Source organism: Lycium ferocissimum, chromosome 7 (assembly GCF_029784015.1).
Source record: "Lycium ferocissimum isolate CSIRO_LF1 chromosome 7, AGI_CSIRO_Lferr_CH_V1, whole genome shotgun sequence".
Classification (NCBI taxonomy): domain Eukaryota; kingdom Viridiplantae; phylum Streptophyta; class Magnoliopsida; order Solanales; family Solanaceae; genus Lycium; species Lycium ferocissimum.
Genome location: NC_081348.1, coordinates 36,214,398 through 36,232,434, shown reverse-complemented (window position 1 = coordinate 36,232,434; position 18,037 = coordinate 36,214,398). Strand labels below are relative to the sequence as shown.

Genomic DNA, 18,037 nt, shown 5'->3' with positions numbered 1-18,037 from the left:
AAGAAACTATATTAATCACTAGGTAGTACTATTTAATTAAGAATATTTTAGTAAAAATACCTATTTTTTCTAAGAGTTAGTATTTTCTTAAGAGGTGTGCTAAAGGCTAAGTGAACACTTATTTTGAACCGGAGAGATTATGGATTTAGACTTTTTTTTTTTGTTTAGGGCCATTTAGGTCAATTGAATTCTTAAGGGCAATTGGCACGATTGGCCTTATTCAGGGATGGTCTTTAATCTTTGTCCCTCAAATTGGTGGTCTTTAATTTTTGCCCTTCGCTAGAACCCCTTTGTTTCGAGTTCGAACTCCCGCTCAGTCAAAAAATTAAAAAAAAAAAAACGCAAGGTAGAATTTGGATTCGCAAGGCAGAGATTTGCCTGCAAACTCTGCTTTCAGGCAGAGTTTTGCTACCTTCAGACATAGTTGGAATCTCTACCTTAAGGTAAAGTTTGCAGTCAAACTCTACCCGATCAGGCAGAGTTTGAAAACTACCTTCAGACAGAGTTTGAATCTCTACCTTAAGGTAGAATTTGCAGTCAAACTCTACCCGATCAGGCAGAGGTTTACAATAAGGCAAAAAGTTTTTTTTTTTTTTTTTTTACTCAATTGGAATTTTGCAAAACTCTGCCTTAAGGCCTAACTTTGCTACAAAACTGCCTTGTGAATTTTTTTTTTTTACTGAACCGGGATTCGAATCCCAAACCTCATAATATTAGGCGAAGAACAAAAATTAAAGACCAATGCATTTGAAGGGCAAGGCGCACAAAAAAATGAATTCTTGATTAGACCTAACAGTATAGTCCATGCATGCACGATCCATGGGCCAAAGAAATCCATAACTCCATGGTCTTTATGACTTTTATTCTAGGGCAACTTACATATTTGAGGGTTTTTTTTAGGCATAGCTACATTTTAGCTACCTAGTCTCTATGAACATGCATTTGCATGTTATTTCCAGTTAATAATTTTGCCTTTTTTCGTTTCACCAAAATAGCCCATCAATTTAATATAAATAGGGATATAAAAGTCGTTCAATATTTGAATGATATTTTGGTCAACCAACATTTGTATTTGTGCTTTTAAGCTAGTATAGATTACATTTCGTAGCTACAGTAGATTGTATTCGCGCGCTACAGTGAATTGTATTCAAAATTCAGCTGAGTCAGATTTCGCAATATTCAAGTTCAGATTTCGCTGTATTCAAGTCATATTTTAATGTATTAAAGTCAGATGTATTCAACTAAGTTGTATTCAAGTCGAATGTATTTAACTCAAGTGTATTCATTTGTAGCTATTTTTACACTGTATTCACTTTATTATATTTAAATCGATTGTATACAAAAAAATATCCTTCAAAATACACCCCCAAACACTGAATTTTGCACTAAAAAAATTAACAAATACACTCAAATACTGAATACAAGAAGTAAATTCACTGTATTCATTTGTATACACTTCAAATTCACTGTATTTATTTGTTTACAAAAAAGATCTCCTTCGAAATACAGGCGAAAAACACTGTATACACTGCATGTATACACTCCGATTTGAAATACAAAAAATAAAGAAGCTCATATCTGAGCTGCCACGGGAAAACGGCTGGAGGTGGCGACGGCGTAGGAGATTGGTGTAGCAAAAACAATAAAAAGCTCAGATCTGAGTATAGCTCTAGCGACTGCTGGCTCATCGGCTACTCCGGCGGATTTGATTGGTTGATGGCTGCTTCGTCTGGTTGTATTCTCAGTTTCCATTTTCTCAGATCTGTCGGCTCCGATTCACTGGAGCAGGTGGGGGGAGAGGGAGGAGAGAGAGATGGGAGCGCAATGATGATTTTAGTAATAATAAAATATTCTACTCTAAATATATATGTAGCTATTAATTGTATTTAACATATTACTCTTTGCTATAGGATGAAATTAATCTAAACTATAGCTACTAAATCTAAATATGTACTAGATTTAGTTATGCCATGTAGTTATCCCTTTATTCTATATGGGCTGGCAAAGTAACCCAACAATCATTTTTTTTGCGCCGATTGTTCTCCTTTTGGGGTGGTCTTTAATTTTTGTCCCTCAAATTGGTGGTCTTTAATATTTGTCCTTCGTTTAACATCCAGAGGTCCTGGGTTCGAACCCAAGCTCAGTAAAAAAAAATTAAAAAATCGCAAGGCATAAGTAGGGTTCGGCATACACACAACTCAAGCCTTGCCTTGCGATTTTTTTTTTTAATTTATGCCCGCGGGGGGGTTCAAACCCAGAACCTCAGATATAAGGCAATTTTTTAAGCAAAGGGCAAAACTTAAAGACTACAAATATGAGGGCCAACATTTAAAGACCACCCCAAAAGAAGGACAATCTGCGCAATTTTTTGTTATGGCTTTTCTATATGGGCTCGCAAAGTAAACCCAACAAGTGAGTAACGCAAAGAGTCCATGACCCGGTTATTTCCCCAAATCAACTCTCTTAAAACCCTAGGAAACCGTTGCCCGTGTCGGGTAGCAATCCTAAAGATGTCTTAACACCCGCCATTTGTATCCATCCGGGTCGGGTTACACTCCTCGGATCCATAACTGAATCTAGGTATTGCAATTTTGGGAGTAAATATATATATTTTTTTATGTGAATCAAGAATGTGCAAATGTCTCCATAAATTTCAATTTTGGAAATATCTTATTGCAATTTTTTTACACTGTATATAGACAGACAGAAAACATTCTGTAACAGCAAACTTATTGTTGCTGCTTTTCTTCAATAAACTATCATTTTCTTTGCATTATTGAACTTTTAACTTTTTGTCTAAATAAAATGTATGGAGTTAGTTTTTAACTGCTTATATTTATTCATAGGGTGTGGAGCTGAAAAAGGAAATGGAGACGATACGTTTTGTAATTTCAAACAAGAGTAAAGAGATATAGTGATATTGGTTCACAGTTTCTAATGACATCATTAAGCAATAAATAGACTTGTCTTGCATTAAAGCAAATGTTGTGGTCTTAGCAATTGATTAGGAAAATCAATTCTAATGGTTCAAATTCTATAGGTGGTTGTCACATTTTCAAGTGTTGAATTGAACAGTTAGAATTAGTTTTCAAATCACTTGCAAAGGCCACAAGATTGACTTTGATACAAGATGAGTCGTTGTGTTGGTTAAGGGCGACAATGCTTCTTGCATCGGATGGCATGTAATTCCAGAGAAGATGAGGTGGCTCTAAGTAGCATTTTCCGTTTATTCTCTATGAGCCGTCAAACAATCGGGGTGTTATCTGTCTGGAGTAGTGGTAGTGGTTTGCAAGGTTTGAATGTTATTGCTAATGTAAAGGATTATATTGGGCTGTCAGTTTGGTACATAAATGCCTCTTCAATTGCTATGTGTGTGTGTGCGTAATGTGTGTGTGTGAGTGTGCGCGTTTCTATGTATAAAATATTATATATCCTTATACTGGGAAATGTAAGCATTCTGCAACAATGGATACGAGGAGAAAAAAGTGAATGTAGATTATTCTGACTGATACTCTTTTATTTTTTGTTTCATGTCATTTCGTATCTTTCTCCGTTTTTGATTTGATAACCATTATTTTCTTTTTATGGAATTTATTAAATAAAGGGATAACTGTTGTTTCTTGATATACTACAGCAGCTGATTAGATGGTCATTTGGCCTTTTCTCAGGCTCTTGCTTTGATGACAAATAAGAACACTGGATACACTAGTGTGTTTTTGATAAAGGAGATAGACTAATGTTAATCTACAAGGAGATTACACAGGAACATATGGACTTCTTGTTTACTCGTTCAGCACTGCGCAAAACAGGAGGTTAATAGAGAATATATAGTCAGGGGTCGTTTGGTTGGCAACACAAGGAAGTATCATCTTACATAAAATCTGCATGTCTAATATACTGTGTTTGGTTTGCAACACAGAACTCTGTATTGCTAATATAATTTCCAGTGTAAAAATATGCATAACAAATACATCTTTTGTTGTGGTACTAACTGATACGAACATAATTTATGTGTGATTCAGTGTATTATCTTATGCGGGATGGGATACGGAATAAAACTAGTGTATTAGCGATACTTGGATAATAGTATCTAGAAGCATAAAAGGGCTTTTAAAGTAGACTATTATTCACCTCATAACAATCCCTACATTATTATTCATAGCATAACAATCCTTTATGGAGGAAAGGTTTTTAACAAAGCTTTATTGGGTAAATGGCTGTGGAGGTTCGGGGTGGAGTTACAAGCTTTGTGGAGAGGAGTGATAGTTGATAAATATGGGGTTTTGGATGGGGGTTGGAGAACTAGAGATATCACTTTGCCTTTCGGTTGTGGGGTGTGGAGGAATATCATGAAGGAATGGGATGATTTTCGGGAAAATATCTCATTCAAGATCGGAGATGGGAAGAGAGTTAAATTTTGGGGACATAGGTGGTGCGGGGACGTTATAGTGAAAGATGAATTTCAGAGTTTGTACAGACCTTCATCAAAAAAAAAAAAAAAAGAAAAAAAAAAAGGAATTTAATGATTGGGAAGTGATTGAGTTTCAGAGATTATTAGTCTTACTGCATAGACAAGTCAATCAGGTTGATAGTCCCAATGTTTGGTTGTGGGGCTTGGGAAATTTTGGAGTGTTCACGGTGAAGTCGTTTTATGAGAAGCTTTTGGTTAGGGAGGAGCATGTTTTTCCATATAATGCCATATGGATTTCCAAAGGTGCCAAGGAAGGTGTGTTTCTTCGCTTGGCTAGCCACTAGAAGGGTGATTTTGACAGCGGAAAATATTAGAAAGCGGAAGATTGTCTGCGTCTGTTGGTGCTACATGTGTAAGGAGACAGGCGAGGACGTGGATCATCTTCTTCTACATTGCGGGGTGACTATGAGGTTATGGTGGGATATGCTTAGGTGGTTTGACACTTCATGGGCAATGCCAAACACTGTGAGCGATGATTTTTAGTGGAAGAGCGTGAGGAGGAGGAGTAGACGTAGGGCAGGAAGATGGTTCCACTTGGCTAATGTGGGTTGTTTGGAGAGAGAAATAATAGAACTTCTGAAGGTGTAGAGTCAAGTTTCTCTCAGTTGGGGAGTAGTCTTTGTTTCCTTATTTTCTTTTGGTGCACACAAAAAATTCCTTGTTGTATAGACAATTAGTTCGTAGAGAATCATATCATTTTGTAAATCTCTTCTTTTTTGGTATATCTCTTGTATACAACCGCTGTGGCCATGTTTATGAATGAAAATATACTTGATTGAAAAAAACAATCCTTTATCATGATCCCTGCATAATCTAGTCCGCAAACCAAATGGCCCTCAAGGTATGAATTCTGTATGCCTATTTCCTATACGAAGACCTTGAGGACATGCAACAAGTGAGCAGTAAGGCTGGCATGTCTCTTGGTCAGATGTCTCTCCAACTCCTTTAAACCAAGTATTATTATATTCATGTTGGGAATCACTCTTTTCATAAGAATTGATATGTGTGCCAAATGTACTTGTCAAATTATTTGATCAGTGCAGCGGTAGATCACATGTCATAAAAAAGATATGCCATTAATTGAAAATACCTTACATGTTCCTAAAGATAATTTCTTGAAAAAGATTGTGGTCGGATTTTGTTAATTGTCTTTATCTATCGCTATCACAAATCAAGTGCAATGACTGACCACTCTTTTAGGAAATATCAGCATATCTCAGTGTCAACCAGGTTGTACTTTTTGCTTGTTCTGTCCTGTCTGATCCCATTGATTGTGATTTGTGACCCTTCAGCAGTCGTATTATTTGCATTAGGGTGTAAAAAGGTACTCGATTGATCTATTTTTCTGTGAATTTGTACTCCTGATGTTAGGCCAGTTTTACAATAATGGTAGCTGGTAGGTTCCATTCATACCATTGTAATCTCAATGACCATCGACTTAGCTTGTGCAGTCACATTCGTTAGGCGCTTGTATGAGAGATATATTAACTCAACCACAAAAATCTGTCAATCTTAAACAAGAATCGAGATAATCGCTTTTCTAGAGATGACACACTTTATATCGTGATTTTGGTGTCAAAAGTAGTAAAGGAAAGATGTAGCTTTAGACGTAGAAATGGTAGTTTATTAATTCAGCAAAATGTACATGCAGTTATAAAGAGGAAGGTATGACAGAATTTGCATCCAACTTTGTCCCACATCGTCTCAAAAGGAAGAATTAGTTCTTTCGTTAATCTATTTAGCGGTCGCTAATTATGAACTTCAACACATAGCTACTGGGCCCGCCTAAGTGCGGGCCCTTGATGGCTTGAATCTTGTCCGTGGGTTTGCTGGCACCTTTGGATCCAGGTAATGTAACTTTTCTCTCAAGCCCTTCTTCCATTAATTCGTTTTGTCCTTTCCTGGTTTTCCTTTTCTCTGATTTTTGTGATTATTGTTCATCTTTAACTTTATATCCTTGGTGTTTGTCTATAAGTCTCCTATCCTTCTGTCTCTTTTCTTAACTTTGGGCGTTACATTTCCCGTTTCTCTGTTTTTCTTTCTTTTTGTTGAAATAAATTTGGAAAGAAAGAGAAATTAAATTGAATATAAGCTCTTAACACACATGAAGCTGCTCGTTCTTCTTTTCAATTCTTGTGCATCTACCTTAAAATCTTCATTCTTTTCTCTTTCTAGTCTGACTTCTAACCTAAACCTCTGTCGAAAGCTTCAGCTGAACAAGAACAGAAAAAGCATGCACTGACTAATTGAACGGTTTTGTCGATCCAAATATTGGAAGCTTTCACTCGTTTCGCTCGCAATATGGTTTTCTCCTGAATGATTTGGATAGTCAGCGAATTTTGGATGGTATATGGATTTGTTTCTTCGATGATTTGAAATGATTAGATTCTTGTTTCTTGTACTGAGAATCTTAGATAAGATCTCAAAGTTAATGTTCTAAAATGTTCTGATGGAAGGTTTAATGATAGTTGACATTTTTTACTACAACATCGACAGCAAAAACCACTTGCTTTTTTTGAGAAACTGGTACTGAAGCAAAAACCACATGCTTTATACTGCTGACCTCGTTGTGTCTGGCTTATTATTTACCAATTTTTCTATCTTTTCCTGTTATCAAGAAATTAAATTAGCTTTACCTCATATTAATAACATCTAGCTTTTTCTATCCTTCAAAGATGAACTAGTTCAGGCTGATTGACTGAAATCCAGTTTGGTTAATTCTAATACCAAAAGAAACTCATCCTCCTGGATATGAACAGTGATTCTTCATTATTTTTCTGATTTGTCATATCTGCTAACCTTAAGCTTCTGATAACCTAAATGTGGAAAATAAATTTTGCCACATTTGTTCTTCGTTTCATTCAGCATAGTCATCCTGTCATTCAGCCCGGAATGGTATGAAAGTTGTTGCAGCAGCCTCTTCACAGAACCCCGTATGCACACCCCTTGATGAGAATGCATGATAATGTGTCATGATGTATAGTTATAATATGTGGGTTGTACATGTCTCAGATTTGAAAGAGAATTGTCTTTAATTTTGTTAATGAACTCCGTATACAACAATGTAACAGGAAGTAGTCCACATTCTCAACTGTGCATTTGCACATGAAGCACCAGGTGACAGCTGACATATGTGATCCTTCGCGTTCTCATGTTCTCGGCTGTCAGCATTGGACCCGAGCTGCGAAACCAAGCAAATAAACACACCTTTCTTGGTGCTCAAGGTATCTAAAACAATAAATTTGGGGTCACACACTCAAATTCTAATAGAATTGTCTTCTGTATCATGCATTCAAAGGTTGGAACTTGGCAAGCAGAAGTTTGACTAGTAGAAAACTGTATGAGCAAGTTCTTTTTAATTTATATCCATAAAATTGTTTGGGATCTCATAACAAATTTGGGAGGAGTATATGACATTCATAACATTCCTTTTACTGTTTTCTAATTTACTTTAAGCCCTACATCTCTTCTTCCTTATCCCCGAGGCCTAGCTGTGCAACTTTCTTCATTGTACCTGGCATTGTCATCTATATACCGAACCAATTCAGCACCCTCACCACAGCTGTGTTGCCACTTTGCAATGTAACACGATGTAGTCCACATTCTCAATTGTGCATAGCACATGAAGAACCAGGTGATAGCTGACATATGTGATCCTTCGCGTTCTCATGTTCTCGGCTGTCAGCACCCTTCCCAAGTTATGAAACCAAGGAAATAAACAAACCTTTTTTGGTGGTCAAGGTATCTAAACCATTAAATGTGAGATCAAACATTCAAATTGAAATGGAATTGTCTTCTGTATCATGCATTCAAAGATTGGAACTGGGAAGCAGAAGTTTGGCTGAGTGAAAACTGTAGCAAATTCTTATTAAATTATATGCATACTATAGTTTGGGATTTTCATAACATTTCTGGGAGGAGTATATGACATTTCATAAGATTTGTTTTTAATTTATAGCCCTCATCTCTCGTTCCTTTTCCCAGGCCTAGACGTGTAACTTTCTTCATTGTGCCTGGCATCATCCACTGTATTGTGAACCAATTCAGCAATCTCACCACAGCCGTGTTGCCACTTTGCAATGTAACAGGAAGTAGTCCACATTCTCAACTGTGCATAGTACATGAAACACCAGGTGACAGCTGACATATGTGATCCTTTGCATTCTCATGTTCTCCGCTGTCAGCATTGAACCCGCCTGCAAAACCAAGCAAATAAAACACACCTTTCTTGGTGCTCAAGGTATCTAAACCAATAAATGTGGGGCCACATTCAAATTCAAATAGAATTGTCTTCTGTATCATGCATTCAAAGGCCGGAACTTGGAAAGCTAAGTGAAAACTGTATGAGCAAGTTCTTTTTAATTTATAGCCATACAAGTGTTTGGGATCTCATAACATTTTTGGGAGGAGTATATGACATTCATAACATTTTTTTATTATTTCTTTTTAATTTATACCCGTACATCTCTTCTCCTTATCCCCTAGGCCTAGCTGTGTAACCTTCTTTATTGTTCTTGGCATCGTCCACTGTTTTGCGAACCAATTCAACCGTCTCACCAAAGTTGTGTTGCTACTTTGCCATGTAACAGGAAGTAACCCACATTCTCAACTGTGCATTTGCACATGAAGCACCCGGTGACAACTGATATATGTGATCCTTCGAGTTCTCATGTTCTCGGCTGTCAACACTGGACCCGAGCTGCGAAATAAGCAAATAAACACACCTTCTTGGTGCTCAAGGTATCTAATCCAATAAATGTGGATCACTCATTTAAATTAAAATAGAATTTTCTTTATCATGCATTCAAAGGTTGAAACTTGGAAGCAAAGTTTGGCTGTTGAAACTTGGAAGCAAAGTTTGGCTAAGTCAAACTTGTATGAGAAAATTCTTTTTCATTTGTACTTGTACTTTTTCTGAGGGGAAGGTCTACCGGAAACAGCCTCTCTACCCCCACAAAGGTAGAGGTAAGGTCTGCGTGCATCCTCCCTTCCTAGACCCCACTTGTGGGATCACACTGGGTTTGTTGGTGTGTGTGGTGGTGTAGCCATACAATTGTTTGAGATTTCATAACATTTCTGGTACGAGTATATGGTGGATATGCCCTTTCTCTCACTCATTTAACTGACTGATTTATGTACATGTATGCAGGAGGATAGGTATCTTTTGGCACCTGACTTTGTGATTCTTTAGCAACTTGCTGCAATAGCTGGCAAAATGAGTAGGCAACTAGACCAACATTAACCGAAAAGAATACTGAGGCTACCACACAAGAAGAGGATGCTTCAAATCTAATTCCTATCACCTTCACATGAAAAGCTTCCAACAGTGCACCATAAAAATCCTGTGCAGAATTCTGCTTTTAGAATCTTTTCATGTGAAGGTGATAGAATTAGATTCTATGCATCCTCTTCTTGTGTGTTAGCCTCAGTGTTCTTTTCTGTTCTGGTTTGTCTAGTTGCGTACTCATTCTTTCCAGGTATTGTCTCTATGCTTGCTAAAGAATAGGAAATCATGTGTAGTACGTCTCAACGTTACTTCTAACATCATTGATGAGCACCAGGATAGCTTAGATTCTATGCATCCTCTTCTTGTGTGTTAGCCTCAGTGTTCTTTTCTGTTCTGGTTTGTCTAGTTGCGTACTCATTCTTTCCAGGTATTGTCTCTATGCTTGCTAAAGAATAGGAAATCATGTGTAGTACGTCTCAACGTTACTTCTAACATCATTGATGAGCACCAGGATAGCTTAGATTGTTTGATGATTTCAGGGCCTTTTATTCTGTAATTCTAAGTCCCAGTTTCAATGCCAAAACTCACATAAATACCTTGGATGATACAACCAGTGGCATAAATGGGCGGAGTTATTCCTGGAGCCTGGAGGAATATAAACCTACTGTTCAGTAATACTGGATGTCCCTGATACCAGCAGCAACATAAAACCTTGGTCAGTACTTAGTATTAGGCTGAATGAATCCAGGCTTCGGTGTAACTGACTTTCTGAAGCAAGCTTCTAGTGGGTGAACTTATTGATAGTCCAGCAGTTCTAGCAGTTGTAGAAGCTAGAATTTCGGTTGACATATACCTTGGGTCATATTTTTGTAAGAATTAAATTGGATAATGGCTCATTATGCGTGCATATTATATAATTCTTTTCCTGGTGTGGCATACTGCAGGTGACTGGTACTTCTAGCCAAAAATACATAAAAAGATGAAATTCAACCATAAATTTTCTCTGTTTAATGAGGAAAAAATATATCTTGTCTTGCGGGATTAATGAGCAGGAGCAGATGCCTGAAAGCTGAAATAATTATCCTTCCTACATTTCTTGATGTTAGTGAGGTAAGATAAAATTTGAAGTTTGGAAGTGCTCTTTCTTCGCTATAGCTCAAATAATTAAGTCCAATTTGATTGAAAATCTGCGATACGCAGAGTTTCCTATCAATAATTTTTTAAGGCCCGTTGTGGAATCAAAGAGTCCAATGATGGCTTTAGACTTTGATTTTACAAATAAACAACTATCCCTCTACGCAGAGCAAGTTGGATTAAAAGTTACATGAATCTGCATGATCGATAATTAGATATTATTCAATTTAAACTCGTTTCGGATCTCTAGTATTATTTTAAACAAAGTCTCTAATACTAGAAATTTTCTATATTTTAACTAACATGTAAAAACATAGTTTACAAGCAGAAATTTAGCAAAATCAGTCACCACTAAGCAACCAGAACGTAACATCTTACTGTATGAGGGCAAACATACGACAAAATATGGAGAAACAATTGTCTATAAGTACAATGCTTAAACCTAATACCCAAAAAAAATGGAAATTTATTGAACTAAGGGCAGTTTGAATGTTCCAGTTGTCCATTGAACCGAGAACATAGTGTAGCTTATTGCCATGAACTTTGCTGCTTTTATCCATTTCCCTCTGCGGAAGGTCCATTTTGTACTTTGCATTCGAAAGAGCCTGAGTAAAAATCTGCTCCTTGATGCTTTTAGGACTCTCAACCACAATGTGTATTAGTGCCAGGTAGTCCCTGAGATCAGATGCAGTCACTAAATCAGAAAAAAGTTGTTCTTACGTAAATGCTAGACTCATACTCCACTCTTAAAATAAATAAATGTATTCTCTCAAAGATGACTGCGAAAAACCTCACCTGATGAATTCTATGATTCTGGAAGTAATGGCTAATCAGAATATTGGTTTTGAAACAGGATATCTAGCAACCATTTTAGCTGCTACCAAGCCAGCAGCCAAAGCTACTCCAAATAAAACATGAAGTCTCACACAGTAATACTTTGCCATAAAGATCTTTGCTTTGTCCTATAAATTGAAGTTTAGAATCATGACTCAAATAAACAGTGATTGCCCAAAAAGAGAGCAAAGTAGATAACATCAGAGGATATACATTTGCACTTTCTAATTTTCCTACGTTACTCAACAATGACCAAGACAAGATTTTTGTGGAATAATAAAACAAAATCTTCACTCACCTCATGGTTCTTCTCCACATAGCTAACAACCAGTTTTCCAACTGGAATTGTTAAAGCACAAAGAATCTGGATGAGAATGATACTGGATTAGATAGTGGAACACATCTAACTATTCAGAATTTGAAGGTTAAAAAATATAACATTAAAATTGCTGACACAAAGTCCACAAGAGGTCTCTCACAATTTAGTAGACTTCTTTAGTGTGACTACAGGGTTCAGGAAATTGCTTCTGGTTAAAACCAAATGAATAAAGCTTCCCAAAACAAGTAAGTCGCAAATAAACTGAAAATCAGAGAGAAATTAACATAATGACATCAAGAAACCAGATAAAGACTTACGATGCATGTAAATGGAAGTGTTTGAGTGAAACCGAGAAGAAGCATCCCTGAATAGAGTGTTGCGACACCCACTTTTACAGCTCTGGAACCAGCTTGAGTACCAAGCCTAACCTGAACTCAGAGGCAAAAGTATAATTGACCACTAGTTCTTCCATTTCTGCTTGAACTTGTGTTGTCTGACCTAGGTGTACTTACCAGCGGAGAAAATTTTCCCACAGCCTTATCCCCTTCTATCTGAAGTTTTGCATCAGATGAATGAGTTGTAAGTACTGGTAAACACCCATGGTTAACAAATTCTTTCCGATAAGGTAAGGAGACCTCATTACCTGGTGGAAATGACTACAGAACAGGATCAGTGATGTTGTGAAACCAACAAGCGCTGATGCTGAAAGAATTGTACAAGTGAGAGGGAGCTTACTGAAATGCACATTAGACCTGATTCAGTTACGCGCAAACACCTTCATTATATGGGTATTAATAATAAAACAAACCTGGTGCTGCTTTGAAGGAAATAAAAGGCGGTTGTAGCAAAAGGACCAAATGCAGCAAAGCACAAGGGTTCTCCCAGACCTTGGTAACTTAACCGAAATGGCGGGCACTACAAGACAATTTATTAGAAGCAATGGGATCCAGTTATTTACATAATGATACACACGGTATAACTGAGAGGAAGGAGAGACAATTAACAATTGAACCATTAAAATATTGAATTTTCTATGCTAACCAGAATAAAAAAGTTGCTTGATGGAGTAATATCTGCAAGATCAGAAATATAGAAGATGCCACCGGACTAAATTATTTGAATTACCTGGTATATGTAACCACAAGTGATTGCAGAAGCTAATAGTAATATAGCACGTAGATTTGCAGTCTCCACAGATGTATAAGTAAGCCCCAAGAAACCAAGGGCAAGCAACAAGTAAGCAGCAGTTAATGTTCCCGTGCGGCTTACACCAAAATTATAAAGCAAAGTGAGTCAACCTTAAAACTGTCATTCCAAACAAATAAATAAAGCCATATCATGACGACATTCTAAAGGCAACCTTATATAAATCACAGGAACTTCGTATTCACGAACTGAAATATGGAAGCAGTCTGAGAAAGATTGACTTTAGTTGACACATACTTTTTTTTTTTTTTTTTTTTTTTTTTTTTGGAGAAAGGTACCATTTTAGTTGATACATACTTTTAGTCAGCAAAAGAGCAGACTCTAGGACATACTTGAGAGAGGTTATGGACTTATCTAGTAAAATGGTTTGTTGTCCTTGTAGTCAGACCTACTAATCTAATAACTAGGATACCGGTTAGACAACTCTGATTGAAGTTTAGTTAATATATAAGTTATCCTGTTGCCTTCATGTATTCCATGGACAATGATTTCAAGGATAAGAGCTCAATCTACACATCCATATACTTGCTTTCAGAAGATTAAAATACATCATCCTATTCAACTGAAGTAAGATAAAAAAGAGAATAGAAACAAAATAAAGAAGTAATGCAATTGTCATGGTAGCGGTAGGAATTTTTACCTGCCAACAATGTTCACAACTGACTCTTTCTTGTCCTTATCGGCTCCTGTGTCAAAATCATAAACGTCGTTGCTGCCCATATTACAGAGATATTGATATAGAGTGCGAGATGTTTAACAAGGGCATTATAGTCCTTAAGAGTAACATAACCATAAAAAGTAAGGCCACATGCATTATTATGAAATACGATCCTTTTAAAATAAGTCAGAACTATTCCTACTATAGTGCACCAAGACAGTGTCAGGGGTGTGGCCTGGTCAATGAAGTGGGTTGAGAACCGTAAGGTCTCACGTTCAAATCCCAACACAGGAAAAATACTAGGTGACTTCTTCCCATATGTCAAAGCCTTGGTGGAAAGAGTTACTCAGTACTTGTGCTGGTGGGAGATAGCAGGTACCTCATGGAATTAGTCGAGGTGGGCTCAAGTTATCCGGAATCCATGGTTATAAAGAAAAGTAGGTTTGTCACTCAACCATTGTCATCAATCAAGTTAGCCAGACTATCTTTAATGAAACAGAGATACACCTTACATCTCTCTCATATTTAGAAACAATCTCAAAATATACAATTCTTGCCAACATAATGTGGAATTACACATAAGGGTAGAAGAGAAACCAAAATGTAATGAAAGTAAATGTGAAGAAAAGGGGAAAAGAAAAGCAGAGGACTAGAGAAGAAAAAAAGATTTCAAGAACTAACCCCTCTAAGCTAAAAGTACTATCCCTATCCTTACTTCGTTAATTGTTGCAACAACAAGAACCTAAAAGGACTTCAAAGGATCTGATTGTATCTACATGTCATTCAATCAAGTGCTTCTTGGGCTAGAGGAGCGTTGACTAGATGGTGAATGCGCATCAAAGTAATTCCACCTTACCACCAAGATCAAGTAGTAAATAGAATTCTCGATGACAGTAAAGCCCATACCTTAAGTTAAGCCAAGTGATGATAAAAACTGAAGATGCCAACAGCATAAAATAACGCCTAGCAGAAAAGAGGCCTGTCTGCAAATAAGCAGCTGCACTCCCCACCTATCCATGAGCAGCAAAAAAAAAAAAAAACAGCGAAATTTTAGAAAAATGAAATTGCAAAAGCTGTTCATTATAAGTACAGACATTTTTACTATAGTTACTCAGCAAAACAACAATACCAAAGGTATCAATTTGGAAAATCTCTTCAGATAGATCAAGTGAAAACCACTAACACCAAACCTAGATGGGCTCCAAAAAAGTAAGAACAATATGGATTTGTTGCTCAACTAAACTCACAATCAAGCTTCTAAGATATCTATATAAATTGGAATCCCCTCTTTAAACTAAAGATAAAGGAATAGAAGTGAATATTTAATAAGCCTAACATTACTCTCGATTTTATGGAACAATCTCCTAATTCTTTCTTTCCAAATAAAGCCAAAAAGCACCTAGCGATGACATCCTCCAAGTTGTCATCTTTTTCTTGCCAATCTTTTGAGCAACATGGTCGTGCTCTTCCAATGGAATACATAAATTTTTCGTCTATCTAGTGATCATCATCAATCTAATGCCTTCTTTAGATGATTCTTATGAAGTTGCAGTTATAGGCCTAGCAACTTATTTAGTTTATTCACTATGGAGATTCTGCCTCATATCTATCTGCAAATGAAACTTTTCAAATTATAAAAATCCACCAAATCTTTCTTGCTAGGAAATTTAAGCCAACATCATTAACAAGTAGCCCAGGTAGCCTTTGTATAATTTGGTTTCACAAGACTAGCACTCTTAGTGATTTCTTGCATTTACATCTCAGTAAACACAAGAAACTAGTTAGGTTCTACCTTCAAACTATGCCATTCAAAATTCAAACAACATATCTAGTTGAAAAAGTTAAAACTCAAAAGAAGCCTCTAACACAGTTGATAACTTAAAAACTTACAGTTAGAGGAACTAGGGCTACAGAGTATATTGGTAATTTGATTGCCCTCCATATCAAAGTAGCTTTTGAGATATTTTCTTCATTTTCCTCAGAGGTAGCATCATGTTGCTGTACTCTACACATGAAGATACTTCTCAGGGTTGAATATCGTTGCTTGACTTCTTTCCATCTTAAGTTAATATCACTGCCAGATCTTCCCGTGCATTGGAAGCAGCAGAGTGAACTTTGTGTGATGTTTGATGGTAGTGAACAAGTCCTAAAGATAAAATTCCTGTCAAGACGCATAATGTCAAGGTCAGAAAAGTTTCAATTGCTGATTAGGGATTGAACTTAAATTGTTTGCCAGACATTGTGTTAACTATTCAAAGATCAAGCCCAAAAGATGATCAACATCTGTTGGTAATCAAATGACAAGAAAATAATTTCTAGCATTTGCATATTCATCAACTGTCTAAACAACTAGTATATTTTTTAAGCTAGAGACGGAAAGGAAAGGAAAGGAATCATTCATTCTTTCCATTACTAAAAACAGCATAACCTGGAGGTATCAAATAATTCAATATATTAAAATGAGTTCCCTATTGAGAATTTGAGACGATGTGTTTTGACTAATAAGATAATAAAATTATGTAATGGCTTATTTCATGGAGGTTTACAGTCATTAGGTAGCATTAGCGTAAAATGCAACACCTTCACATGTTGTATTATAAAACATAACGCATATAAGCTACACATAAAAAAATACATCTTCAGAACATATTCATTTCATGAATTTTGACATTTCCTAAGGTTACATGCCTTGCATTCATGCGTAGTAATATCAAATATAATGGATAGACACGATTGAATCATGTTTAAATATATCCACACGAAATGTATTCACTTCCATTTATGCATATGCAAAAATATTGATCACGTATTTATCTAAAAAATATTCGCTGTTCTAGCCACTTGTTTGCTGGTGTACCAAACATGGTGTGCATTTTCCACTCTATCAATGGTGATTAAGATGCTCCTACCTGTAAACAAGTACCATCTCCAACTCGGGAACTAATTATGTAGAAAATGACAATTATATCTAGACTCAAGTCCTCCTTGACATTTATAAAATCACTAACATATAATGCCTTTCAAATGAATCGTACAAGTTACACTTTCTCCGTGTGCTAATCCTACTTTAAAAACTCACTTAAAGCCCTCACCTTTAATGGGATTTTTATATTGTATAGCCGCCAACCAAAATAATAGCTGAAAGATGTATATTTTTTGTATAGTTGATGTATGTATACATATAATATACATATTATATACACATAACTAATGTATATCATTTGTATATATGATTAGCGTTTGTAATTATTTTTGGCTGAGTGCCAAATATGTAATTATCCCTTAATTAATTACAAAAAAAAAAAGCGCAAAATCACAGCTTTGCAGTCAAAATACTCTAACTTGGAGATTAGTCTATAATGCTCAAAACACAACAACAACAACATACCCAGTGAGTCCCACAATGTGGGGTCTGGAGAGGGTAGATTGTGACAGACTCAAAACGCTAAAGTAAGGAAAAACAAGGACAATATACTTGCCTGGAAGAAGTAGGCACATGGATGTTTATATTGAAGGCAGAAACAAGAATTGGACCATTGAAAGTAGCTGCCAATGCCATAAGTAACTCCCAATAGCAGTTAAAGTATAAGCAGAAGTTGGGATTTTGGAAACATCAACACTGAAACTGGGAATGTAAAGATAACCAAGAACCCAGAAAAAAATAATATACCCAAGAACCAAATTATAAGCGTATCAAAATGGAGAACACAAGCCTGAATATTAGAATGTAGAAGTAACAAAGTTTATCGTATCAAGAATCAAGAATATCAAAATGCCAGCAGTTTTTATTATCTTCTGTTATGTGTGAAGACTTGAGACGGTGTAAAAGATAAGCCTTTGCCATATCAGTTGATGAGGGGGTCAATAAGAAAAGGACACGTCAGCTGTGACGCCCATGCTGGCATACTCAAAACTTGGATCTAGTTAGGTACTCTAATTTTTATGTGTCTAATTGCGGAAAGTAACAAGTACTCTCCATTTATTTTAGTAGTAGTAGTTATTATGGTTAATAATTGGTTCAAAGTATTTGTTAAATTTAACAAATTAATAATCTATTCGTCCACTTTTACTAACAATAGATATCAACATTTAGTTTTCAAAATCAAGAGATAATTTACCGTTTTATGCCTATTTATCCTTATTGTTAAGTATTCCAATTCGTTTTTTCAATATTAATGACTTATAATA

At 36.2% G+C, this 18,037-nt stretch overlaps 1 protein-coding gene and 1 long non-coding RNA gene across 6 annotated transcripts; one reads left to right on the top strand and one right to left on the bottom strand.

Annotated features, from left to right (window-relative positions):
• Window positions 1–2,403: 2,403 nt before the first annotated feature.
• LOC132064704 (uncharacterized) lies at window positions 2,404–9,632 on the top strand. Of its 5 annotated transcripts, none has more exons than XR_009416610.1 (5): window positions 2,404–2,580; window positions 2,847–3,381; window positions 5,149–6,319; window positions 7,543–7,695; window positions 8,456–9,632. It is a non-coding gene; the product is annotated as an uncharacterized LOC132064704 (long non-coding RNA). The 5 variants fall into 5 exon arrangements; XR_009416609.1 differs by having other exon boundaries at window positions 2,847–3,394; window positions 5,141–6,319; XR_009416608.1 differs by having other exon boundaries at window positions 2,847–3,398.
• Window positions 9,633–11,163: 1,531 nt separating this feature from the next.
• On the bottom strand, window positions 11,164–17,656 carry LOC132064702 (2-carboxy-1,4-naphthoquinone phytyltransferase, chloroplastic). Its single transcript, XM_059457787.1, has 12 exons — window positions 17,329–17,656; window positions 15,740–16,010; window positions 14,756–14,859; window positions 13,832–13,903; window positions 13,111–13,249; window positions 12,794–12,900; window positions 12,629–12,719; window positions 12,498–12,536; window positions 12,303–12,413; window positions 11,965–12,030; window positions 11,628–11,794; window positions 11,164–11,507 (listed from the first exon to the last, which is right to left on the bottom strand). Exons 1-11 carry the CDS (start codon window positions 17,406–17,408, stop codon window positions 11,663–11,665), a joined length of 1,212 nt encoding a protein of 403 aa, XP_059313770.1. The 5' UTR covers window positions 17,409–17,656; the 3' UTR covers window positions 11,164–11,507; window positions 11,628–11,662.
• Between the last annotated feature and the right edge of the window lie 381 nt (window positions 17,657–18,037).

Excerpts from the sequence above, each read along its gene's own strand:
- LOC132064702 (XM_059457787.1), bottom strand. The coding sequence starts at position 17,408 with ATGGCATTGGCAGCTACTTTCAATGGTCCAATTCTTGTTTCTGCCTTC. Across the intron at positions 12,720-12,793 it reads TTCCTTCAAAGCAGCACCAG|TAAGCTCCCTCTCACTTGTA; the intron begins GTTTGTTTTATT and ends TGTGCATTTCAG. Across the intron at positions 11,795-11,964 it reads ATGTGGAGAAGAACCATGAG|GACAAAGCAAAGATCTTTAT; the intron begins GTGAGTGAAGAT and ends TTCAATTTATAG.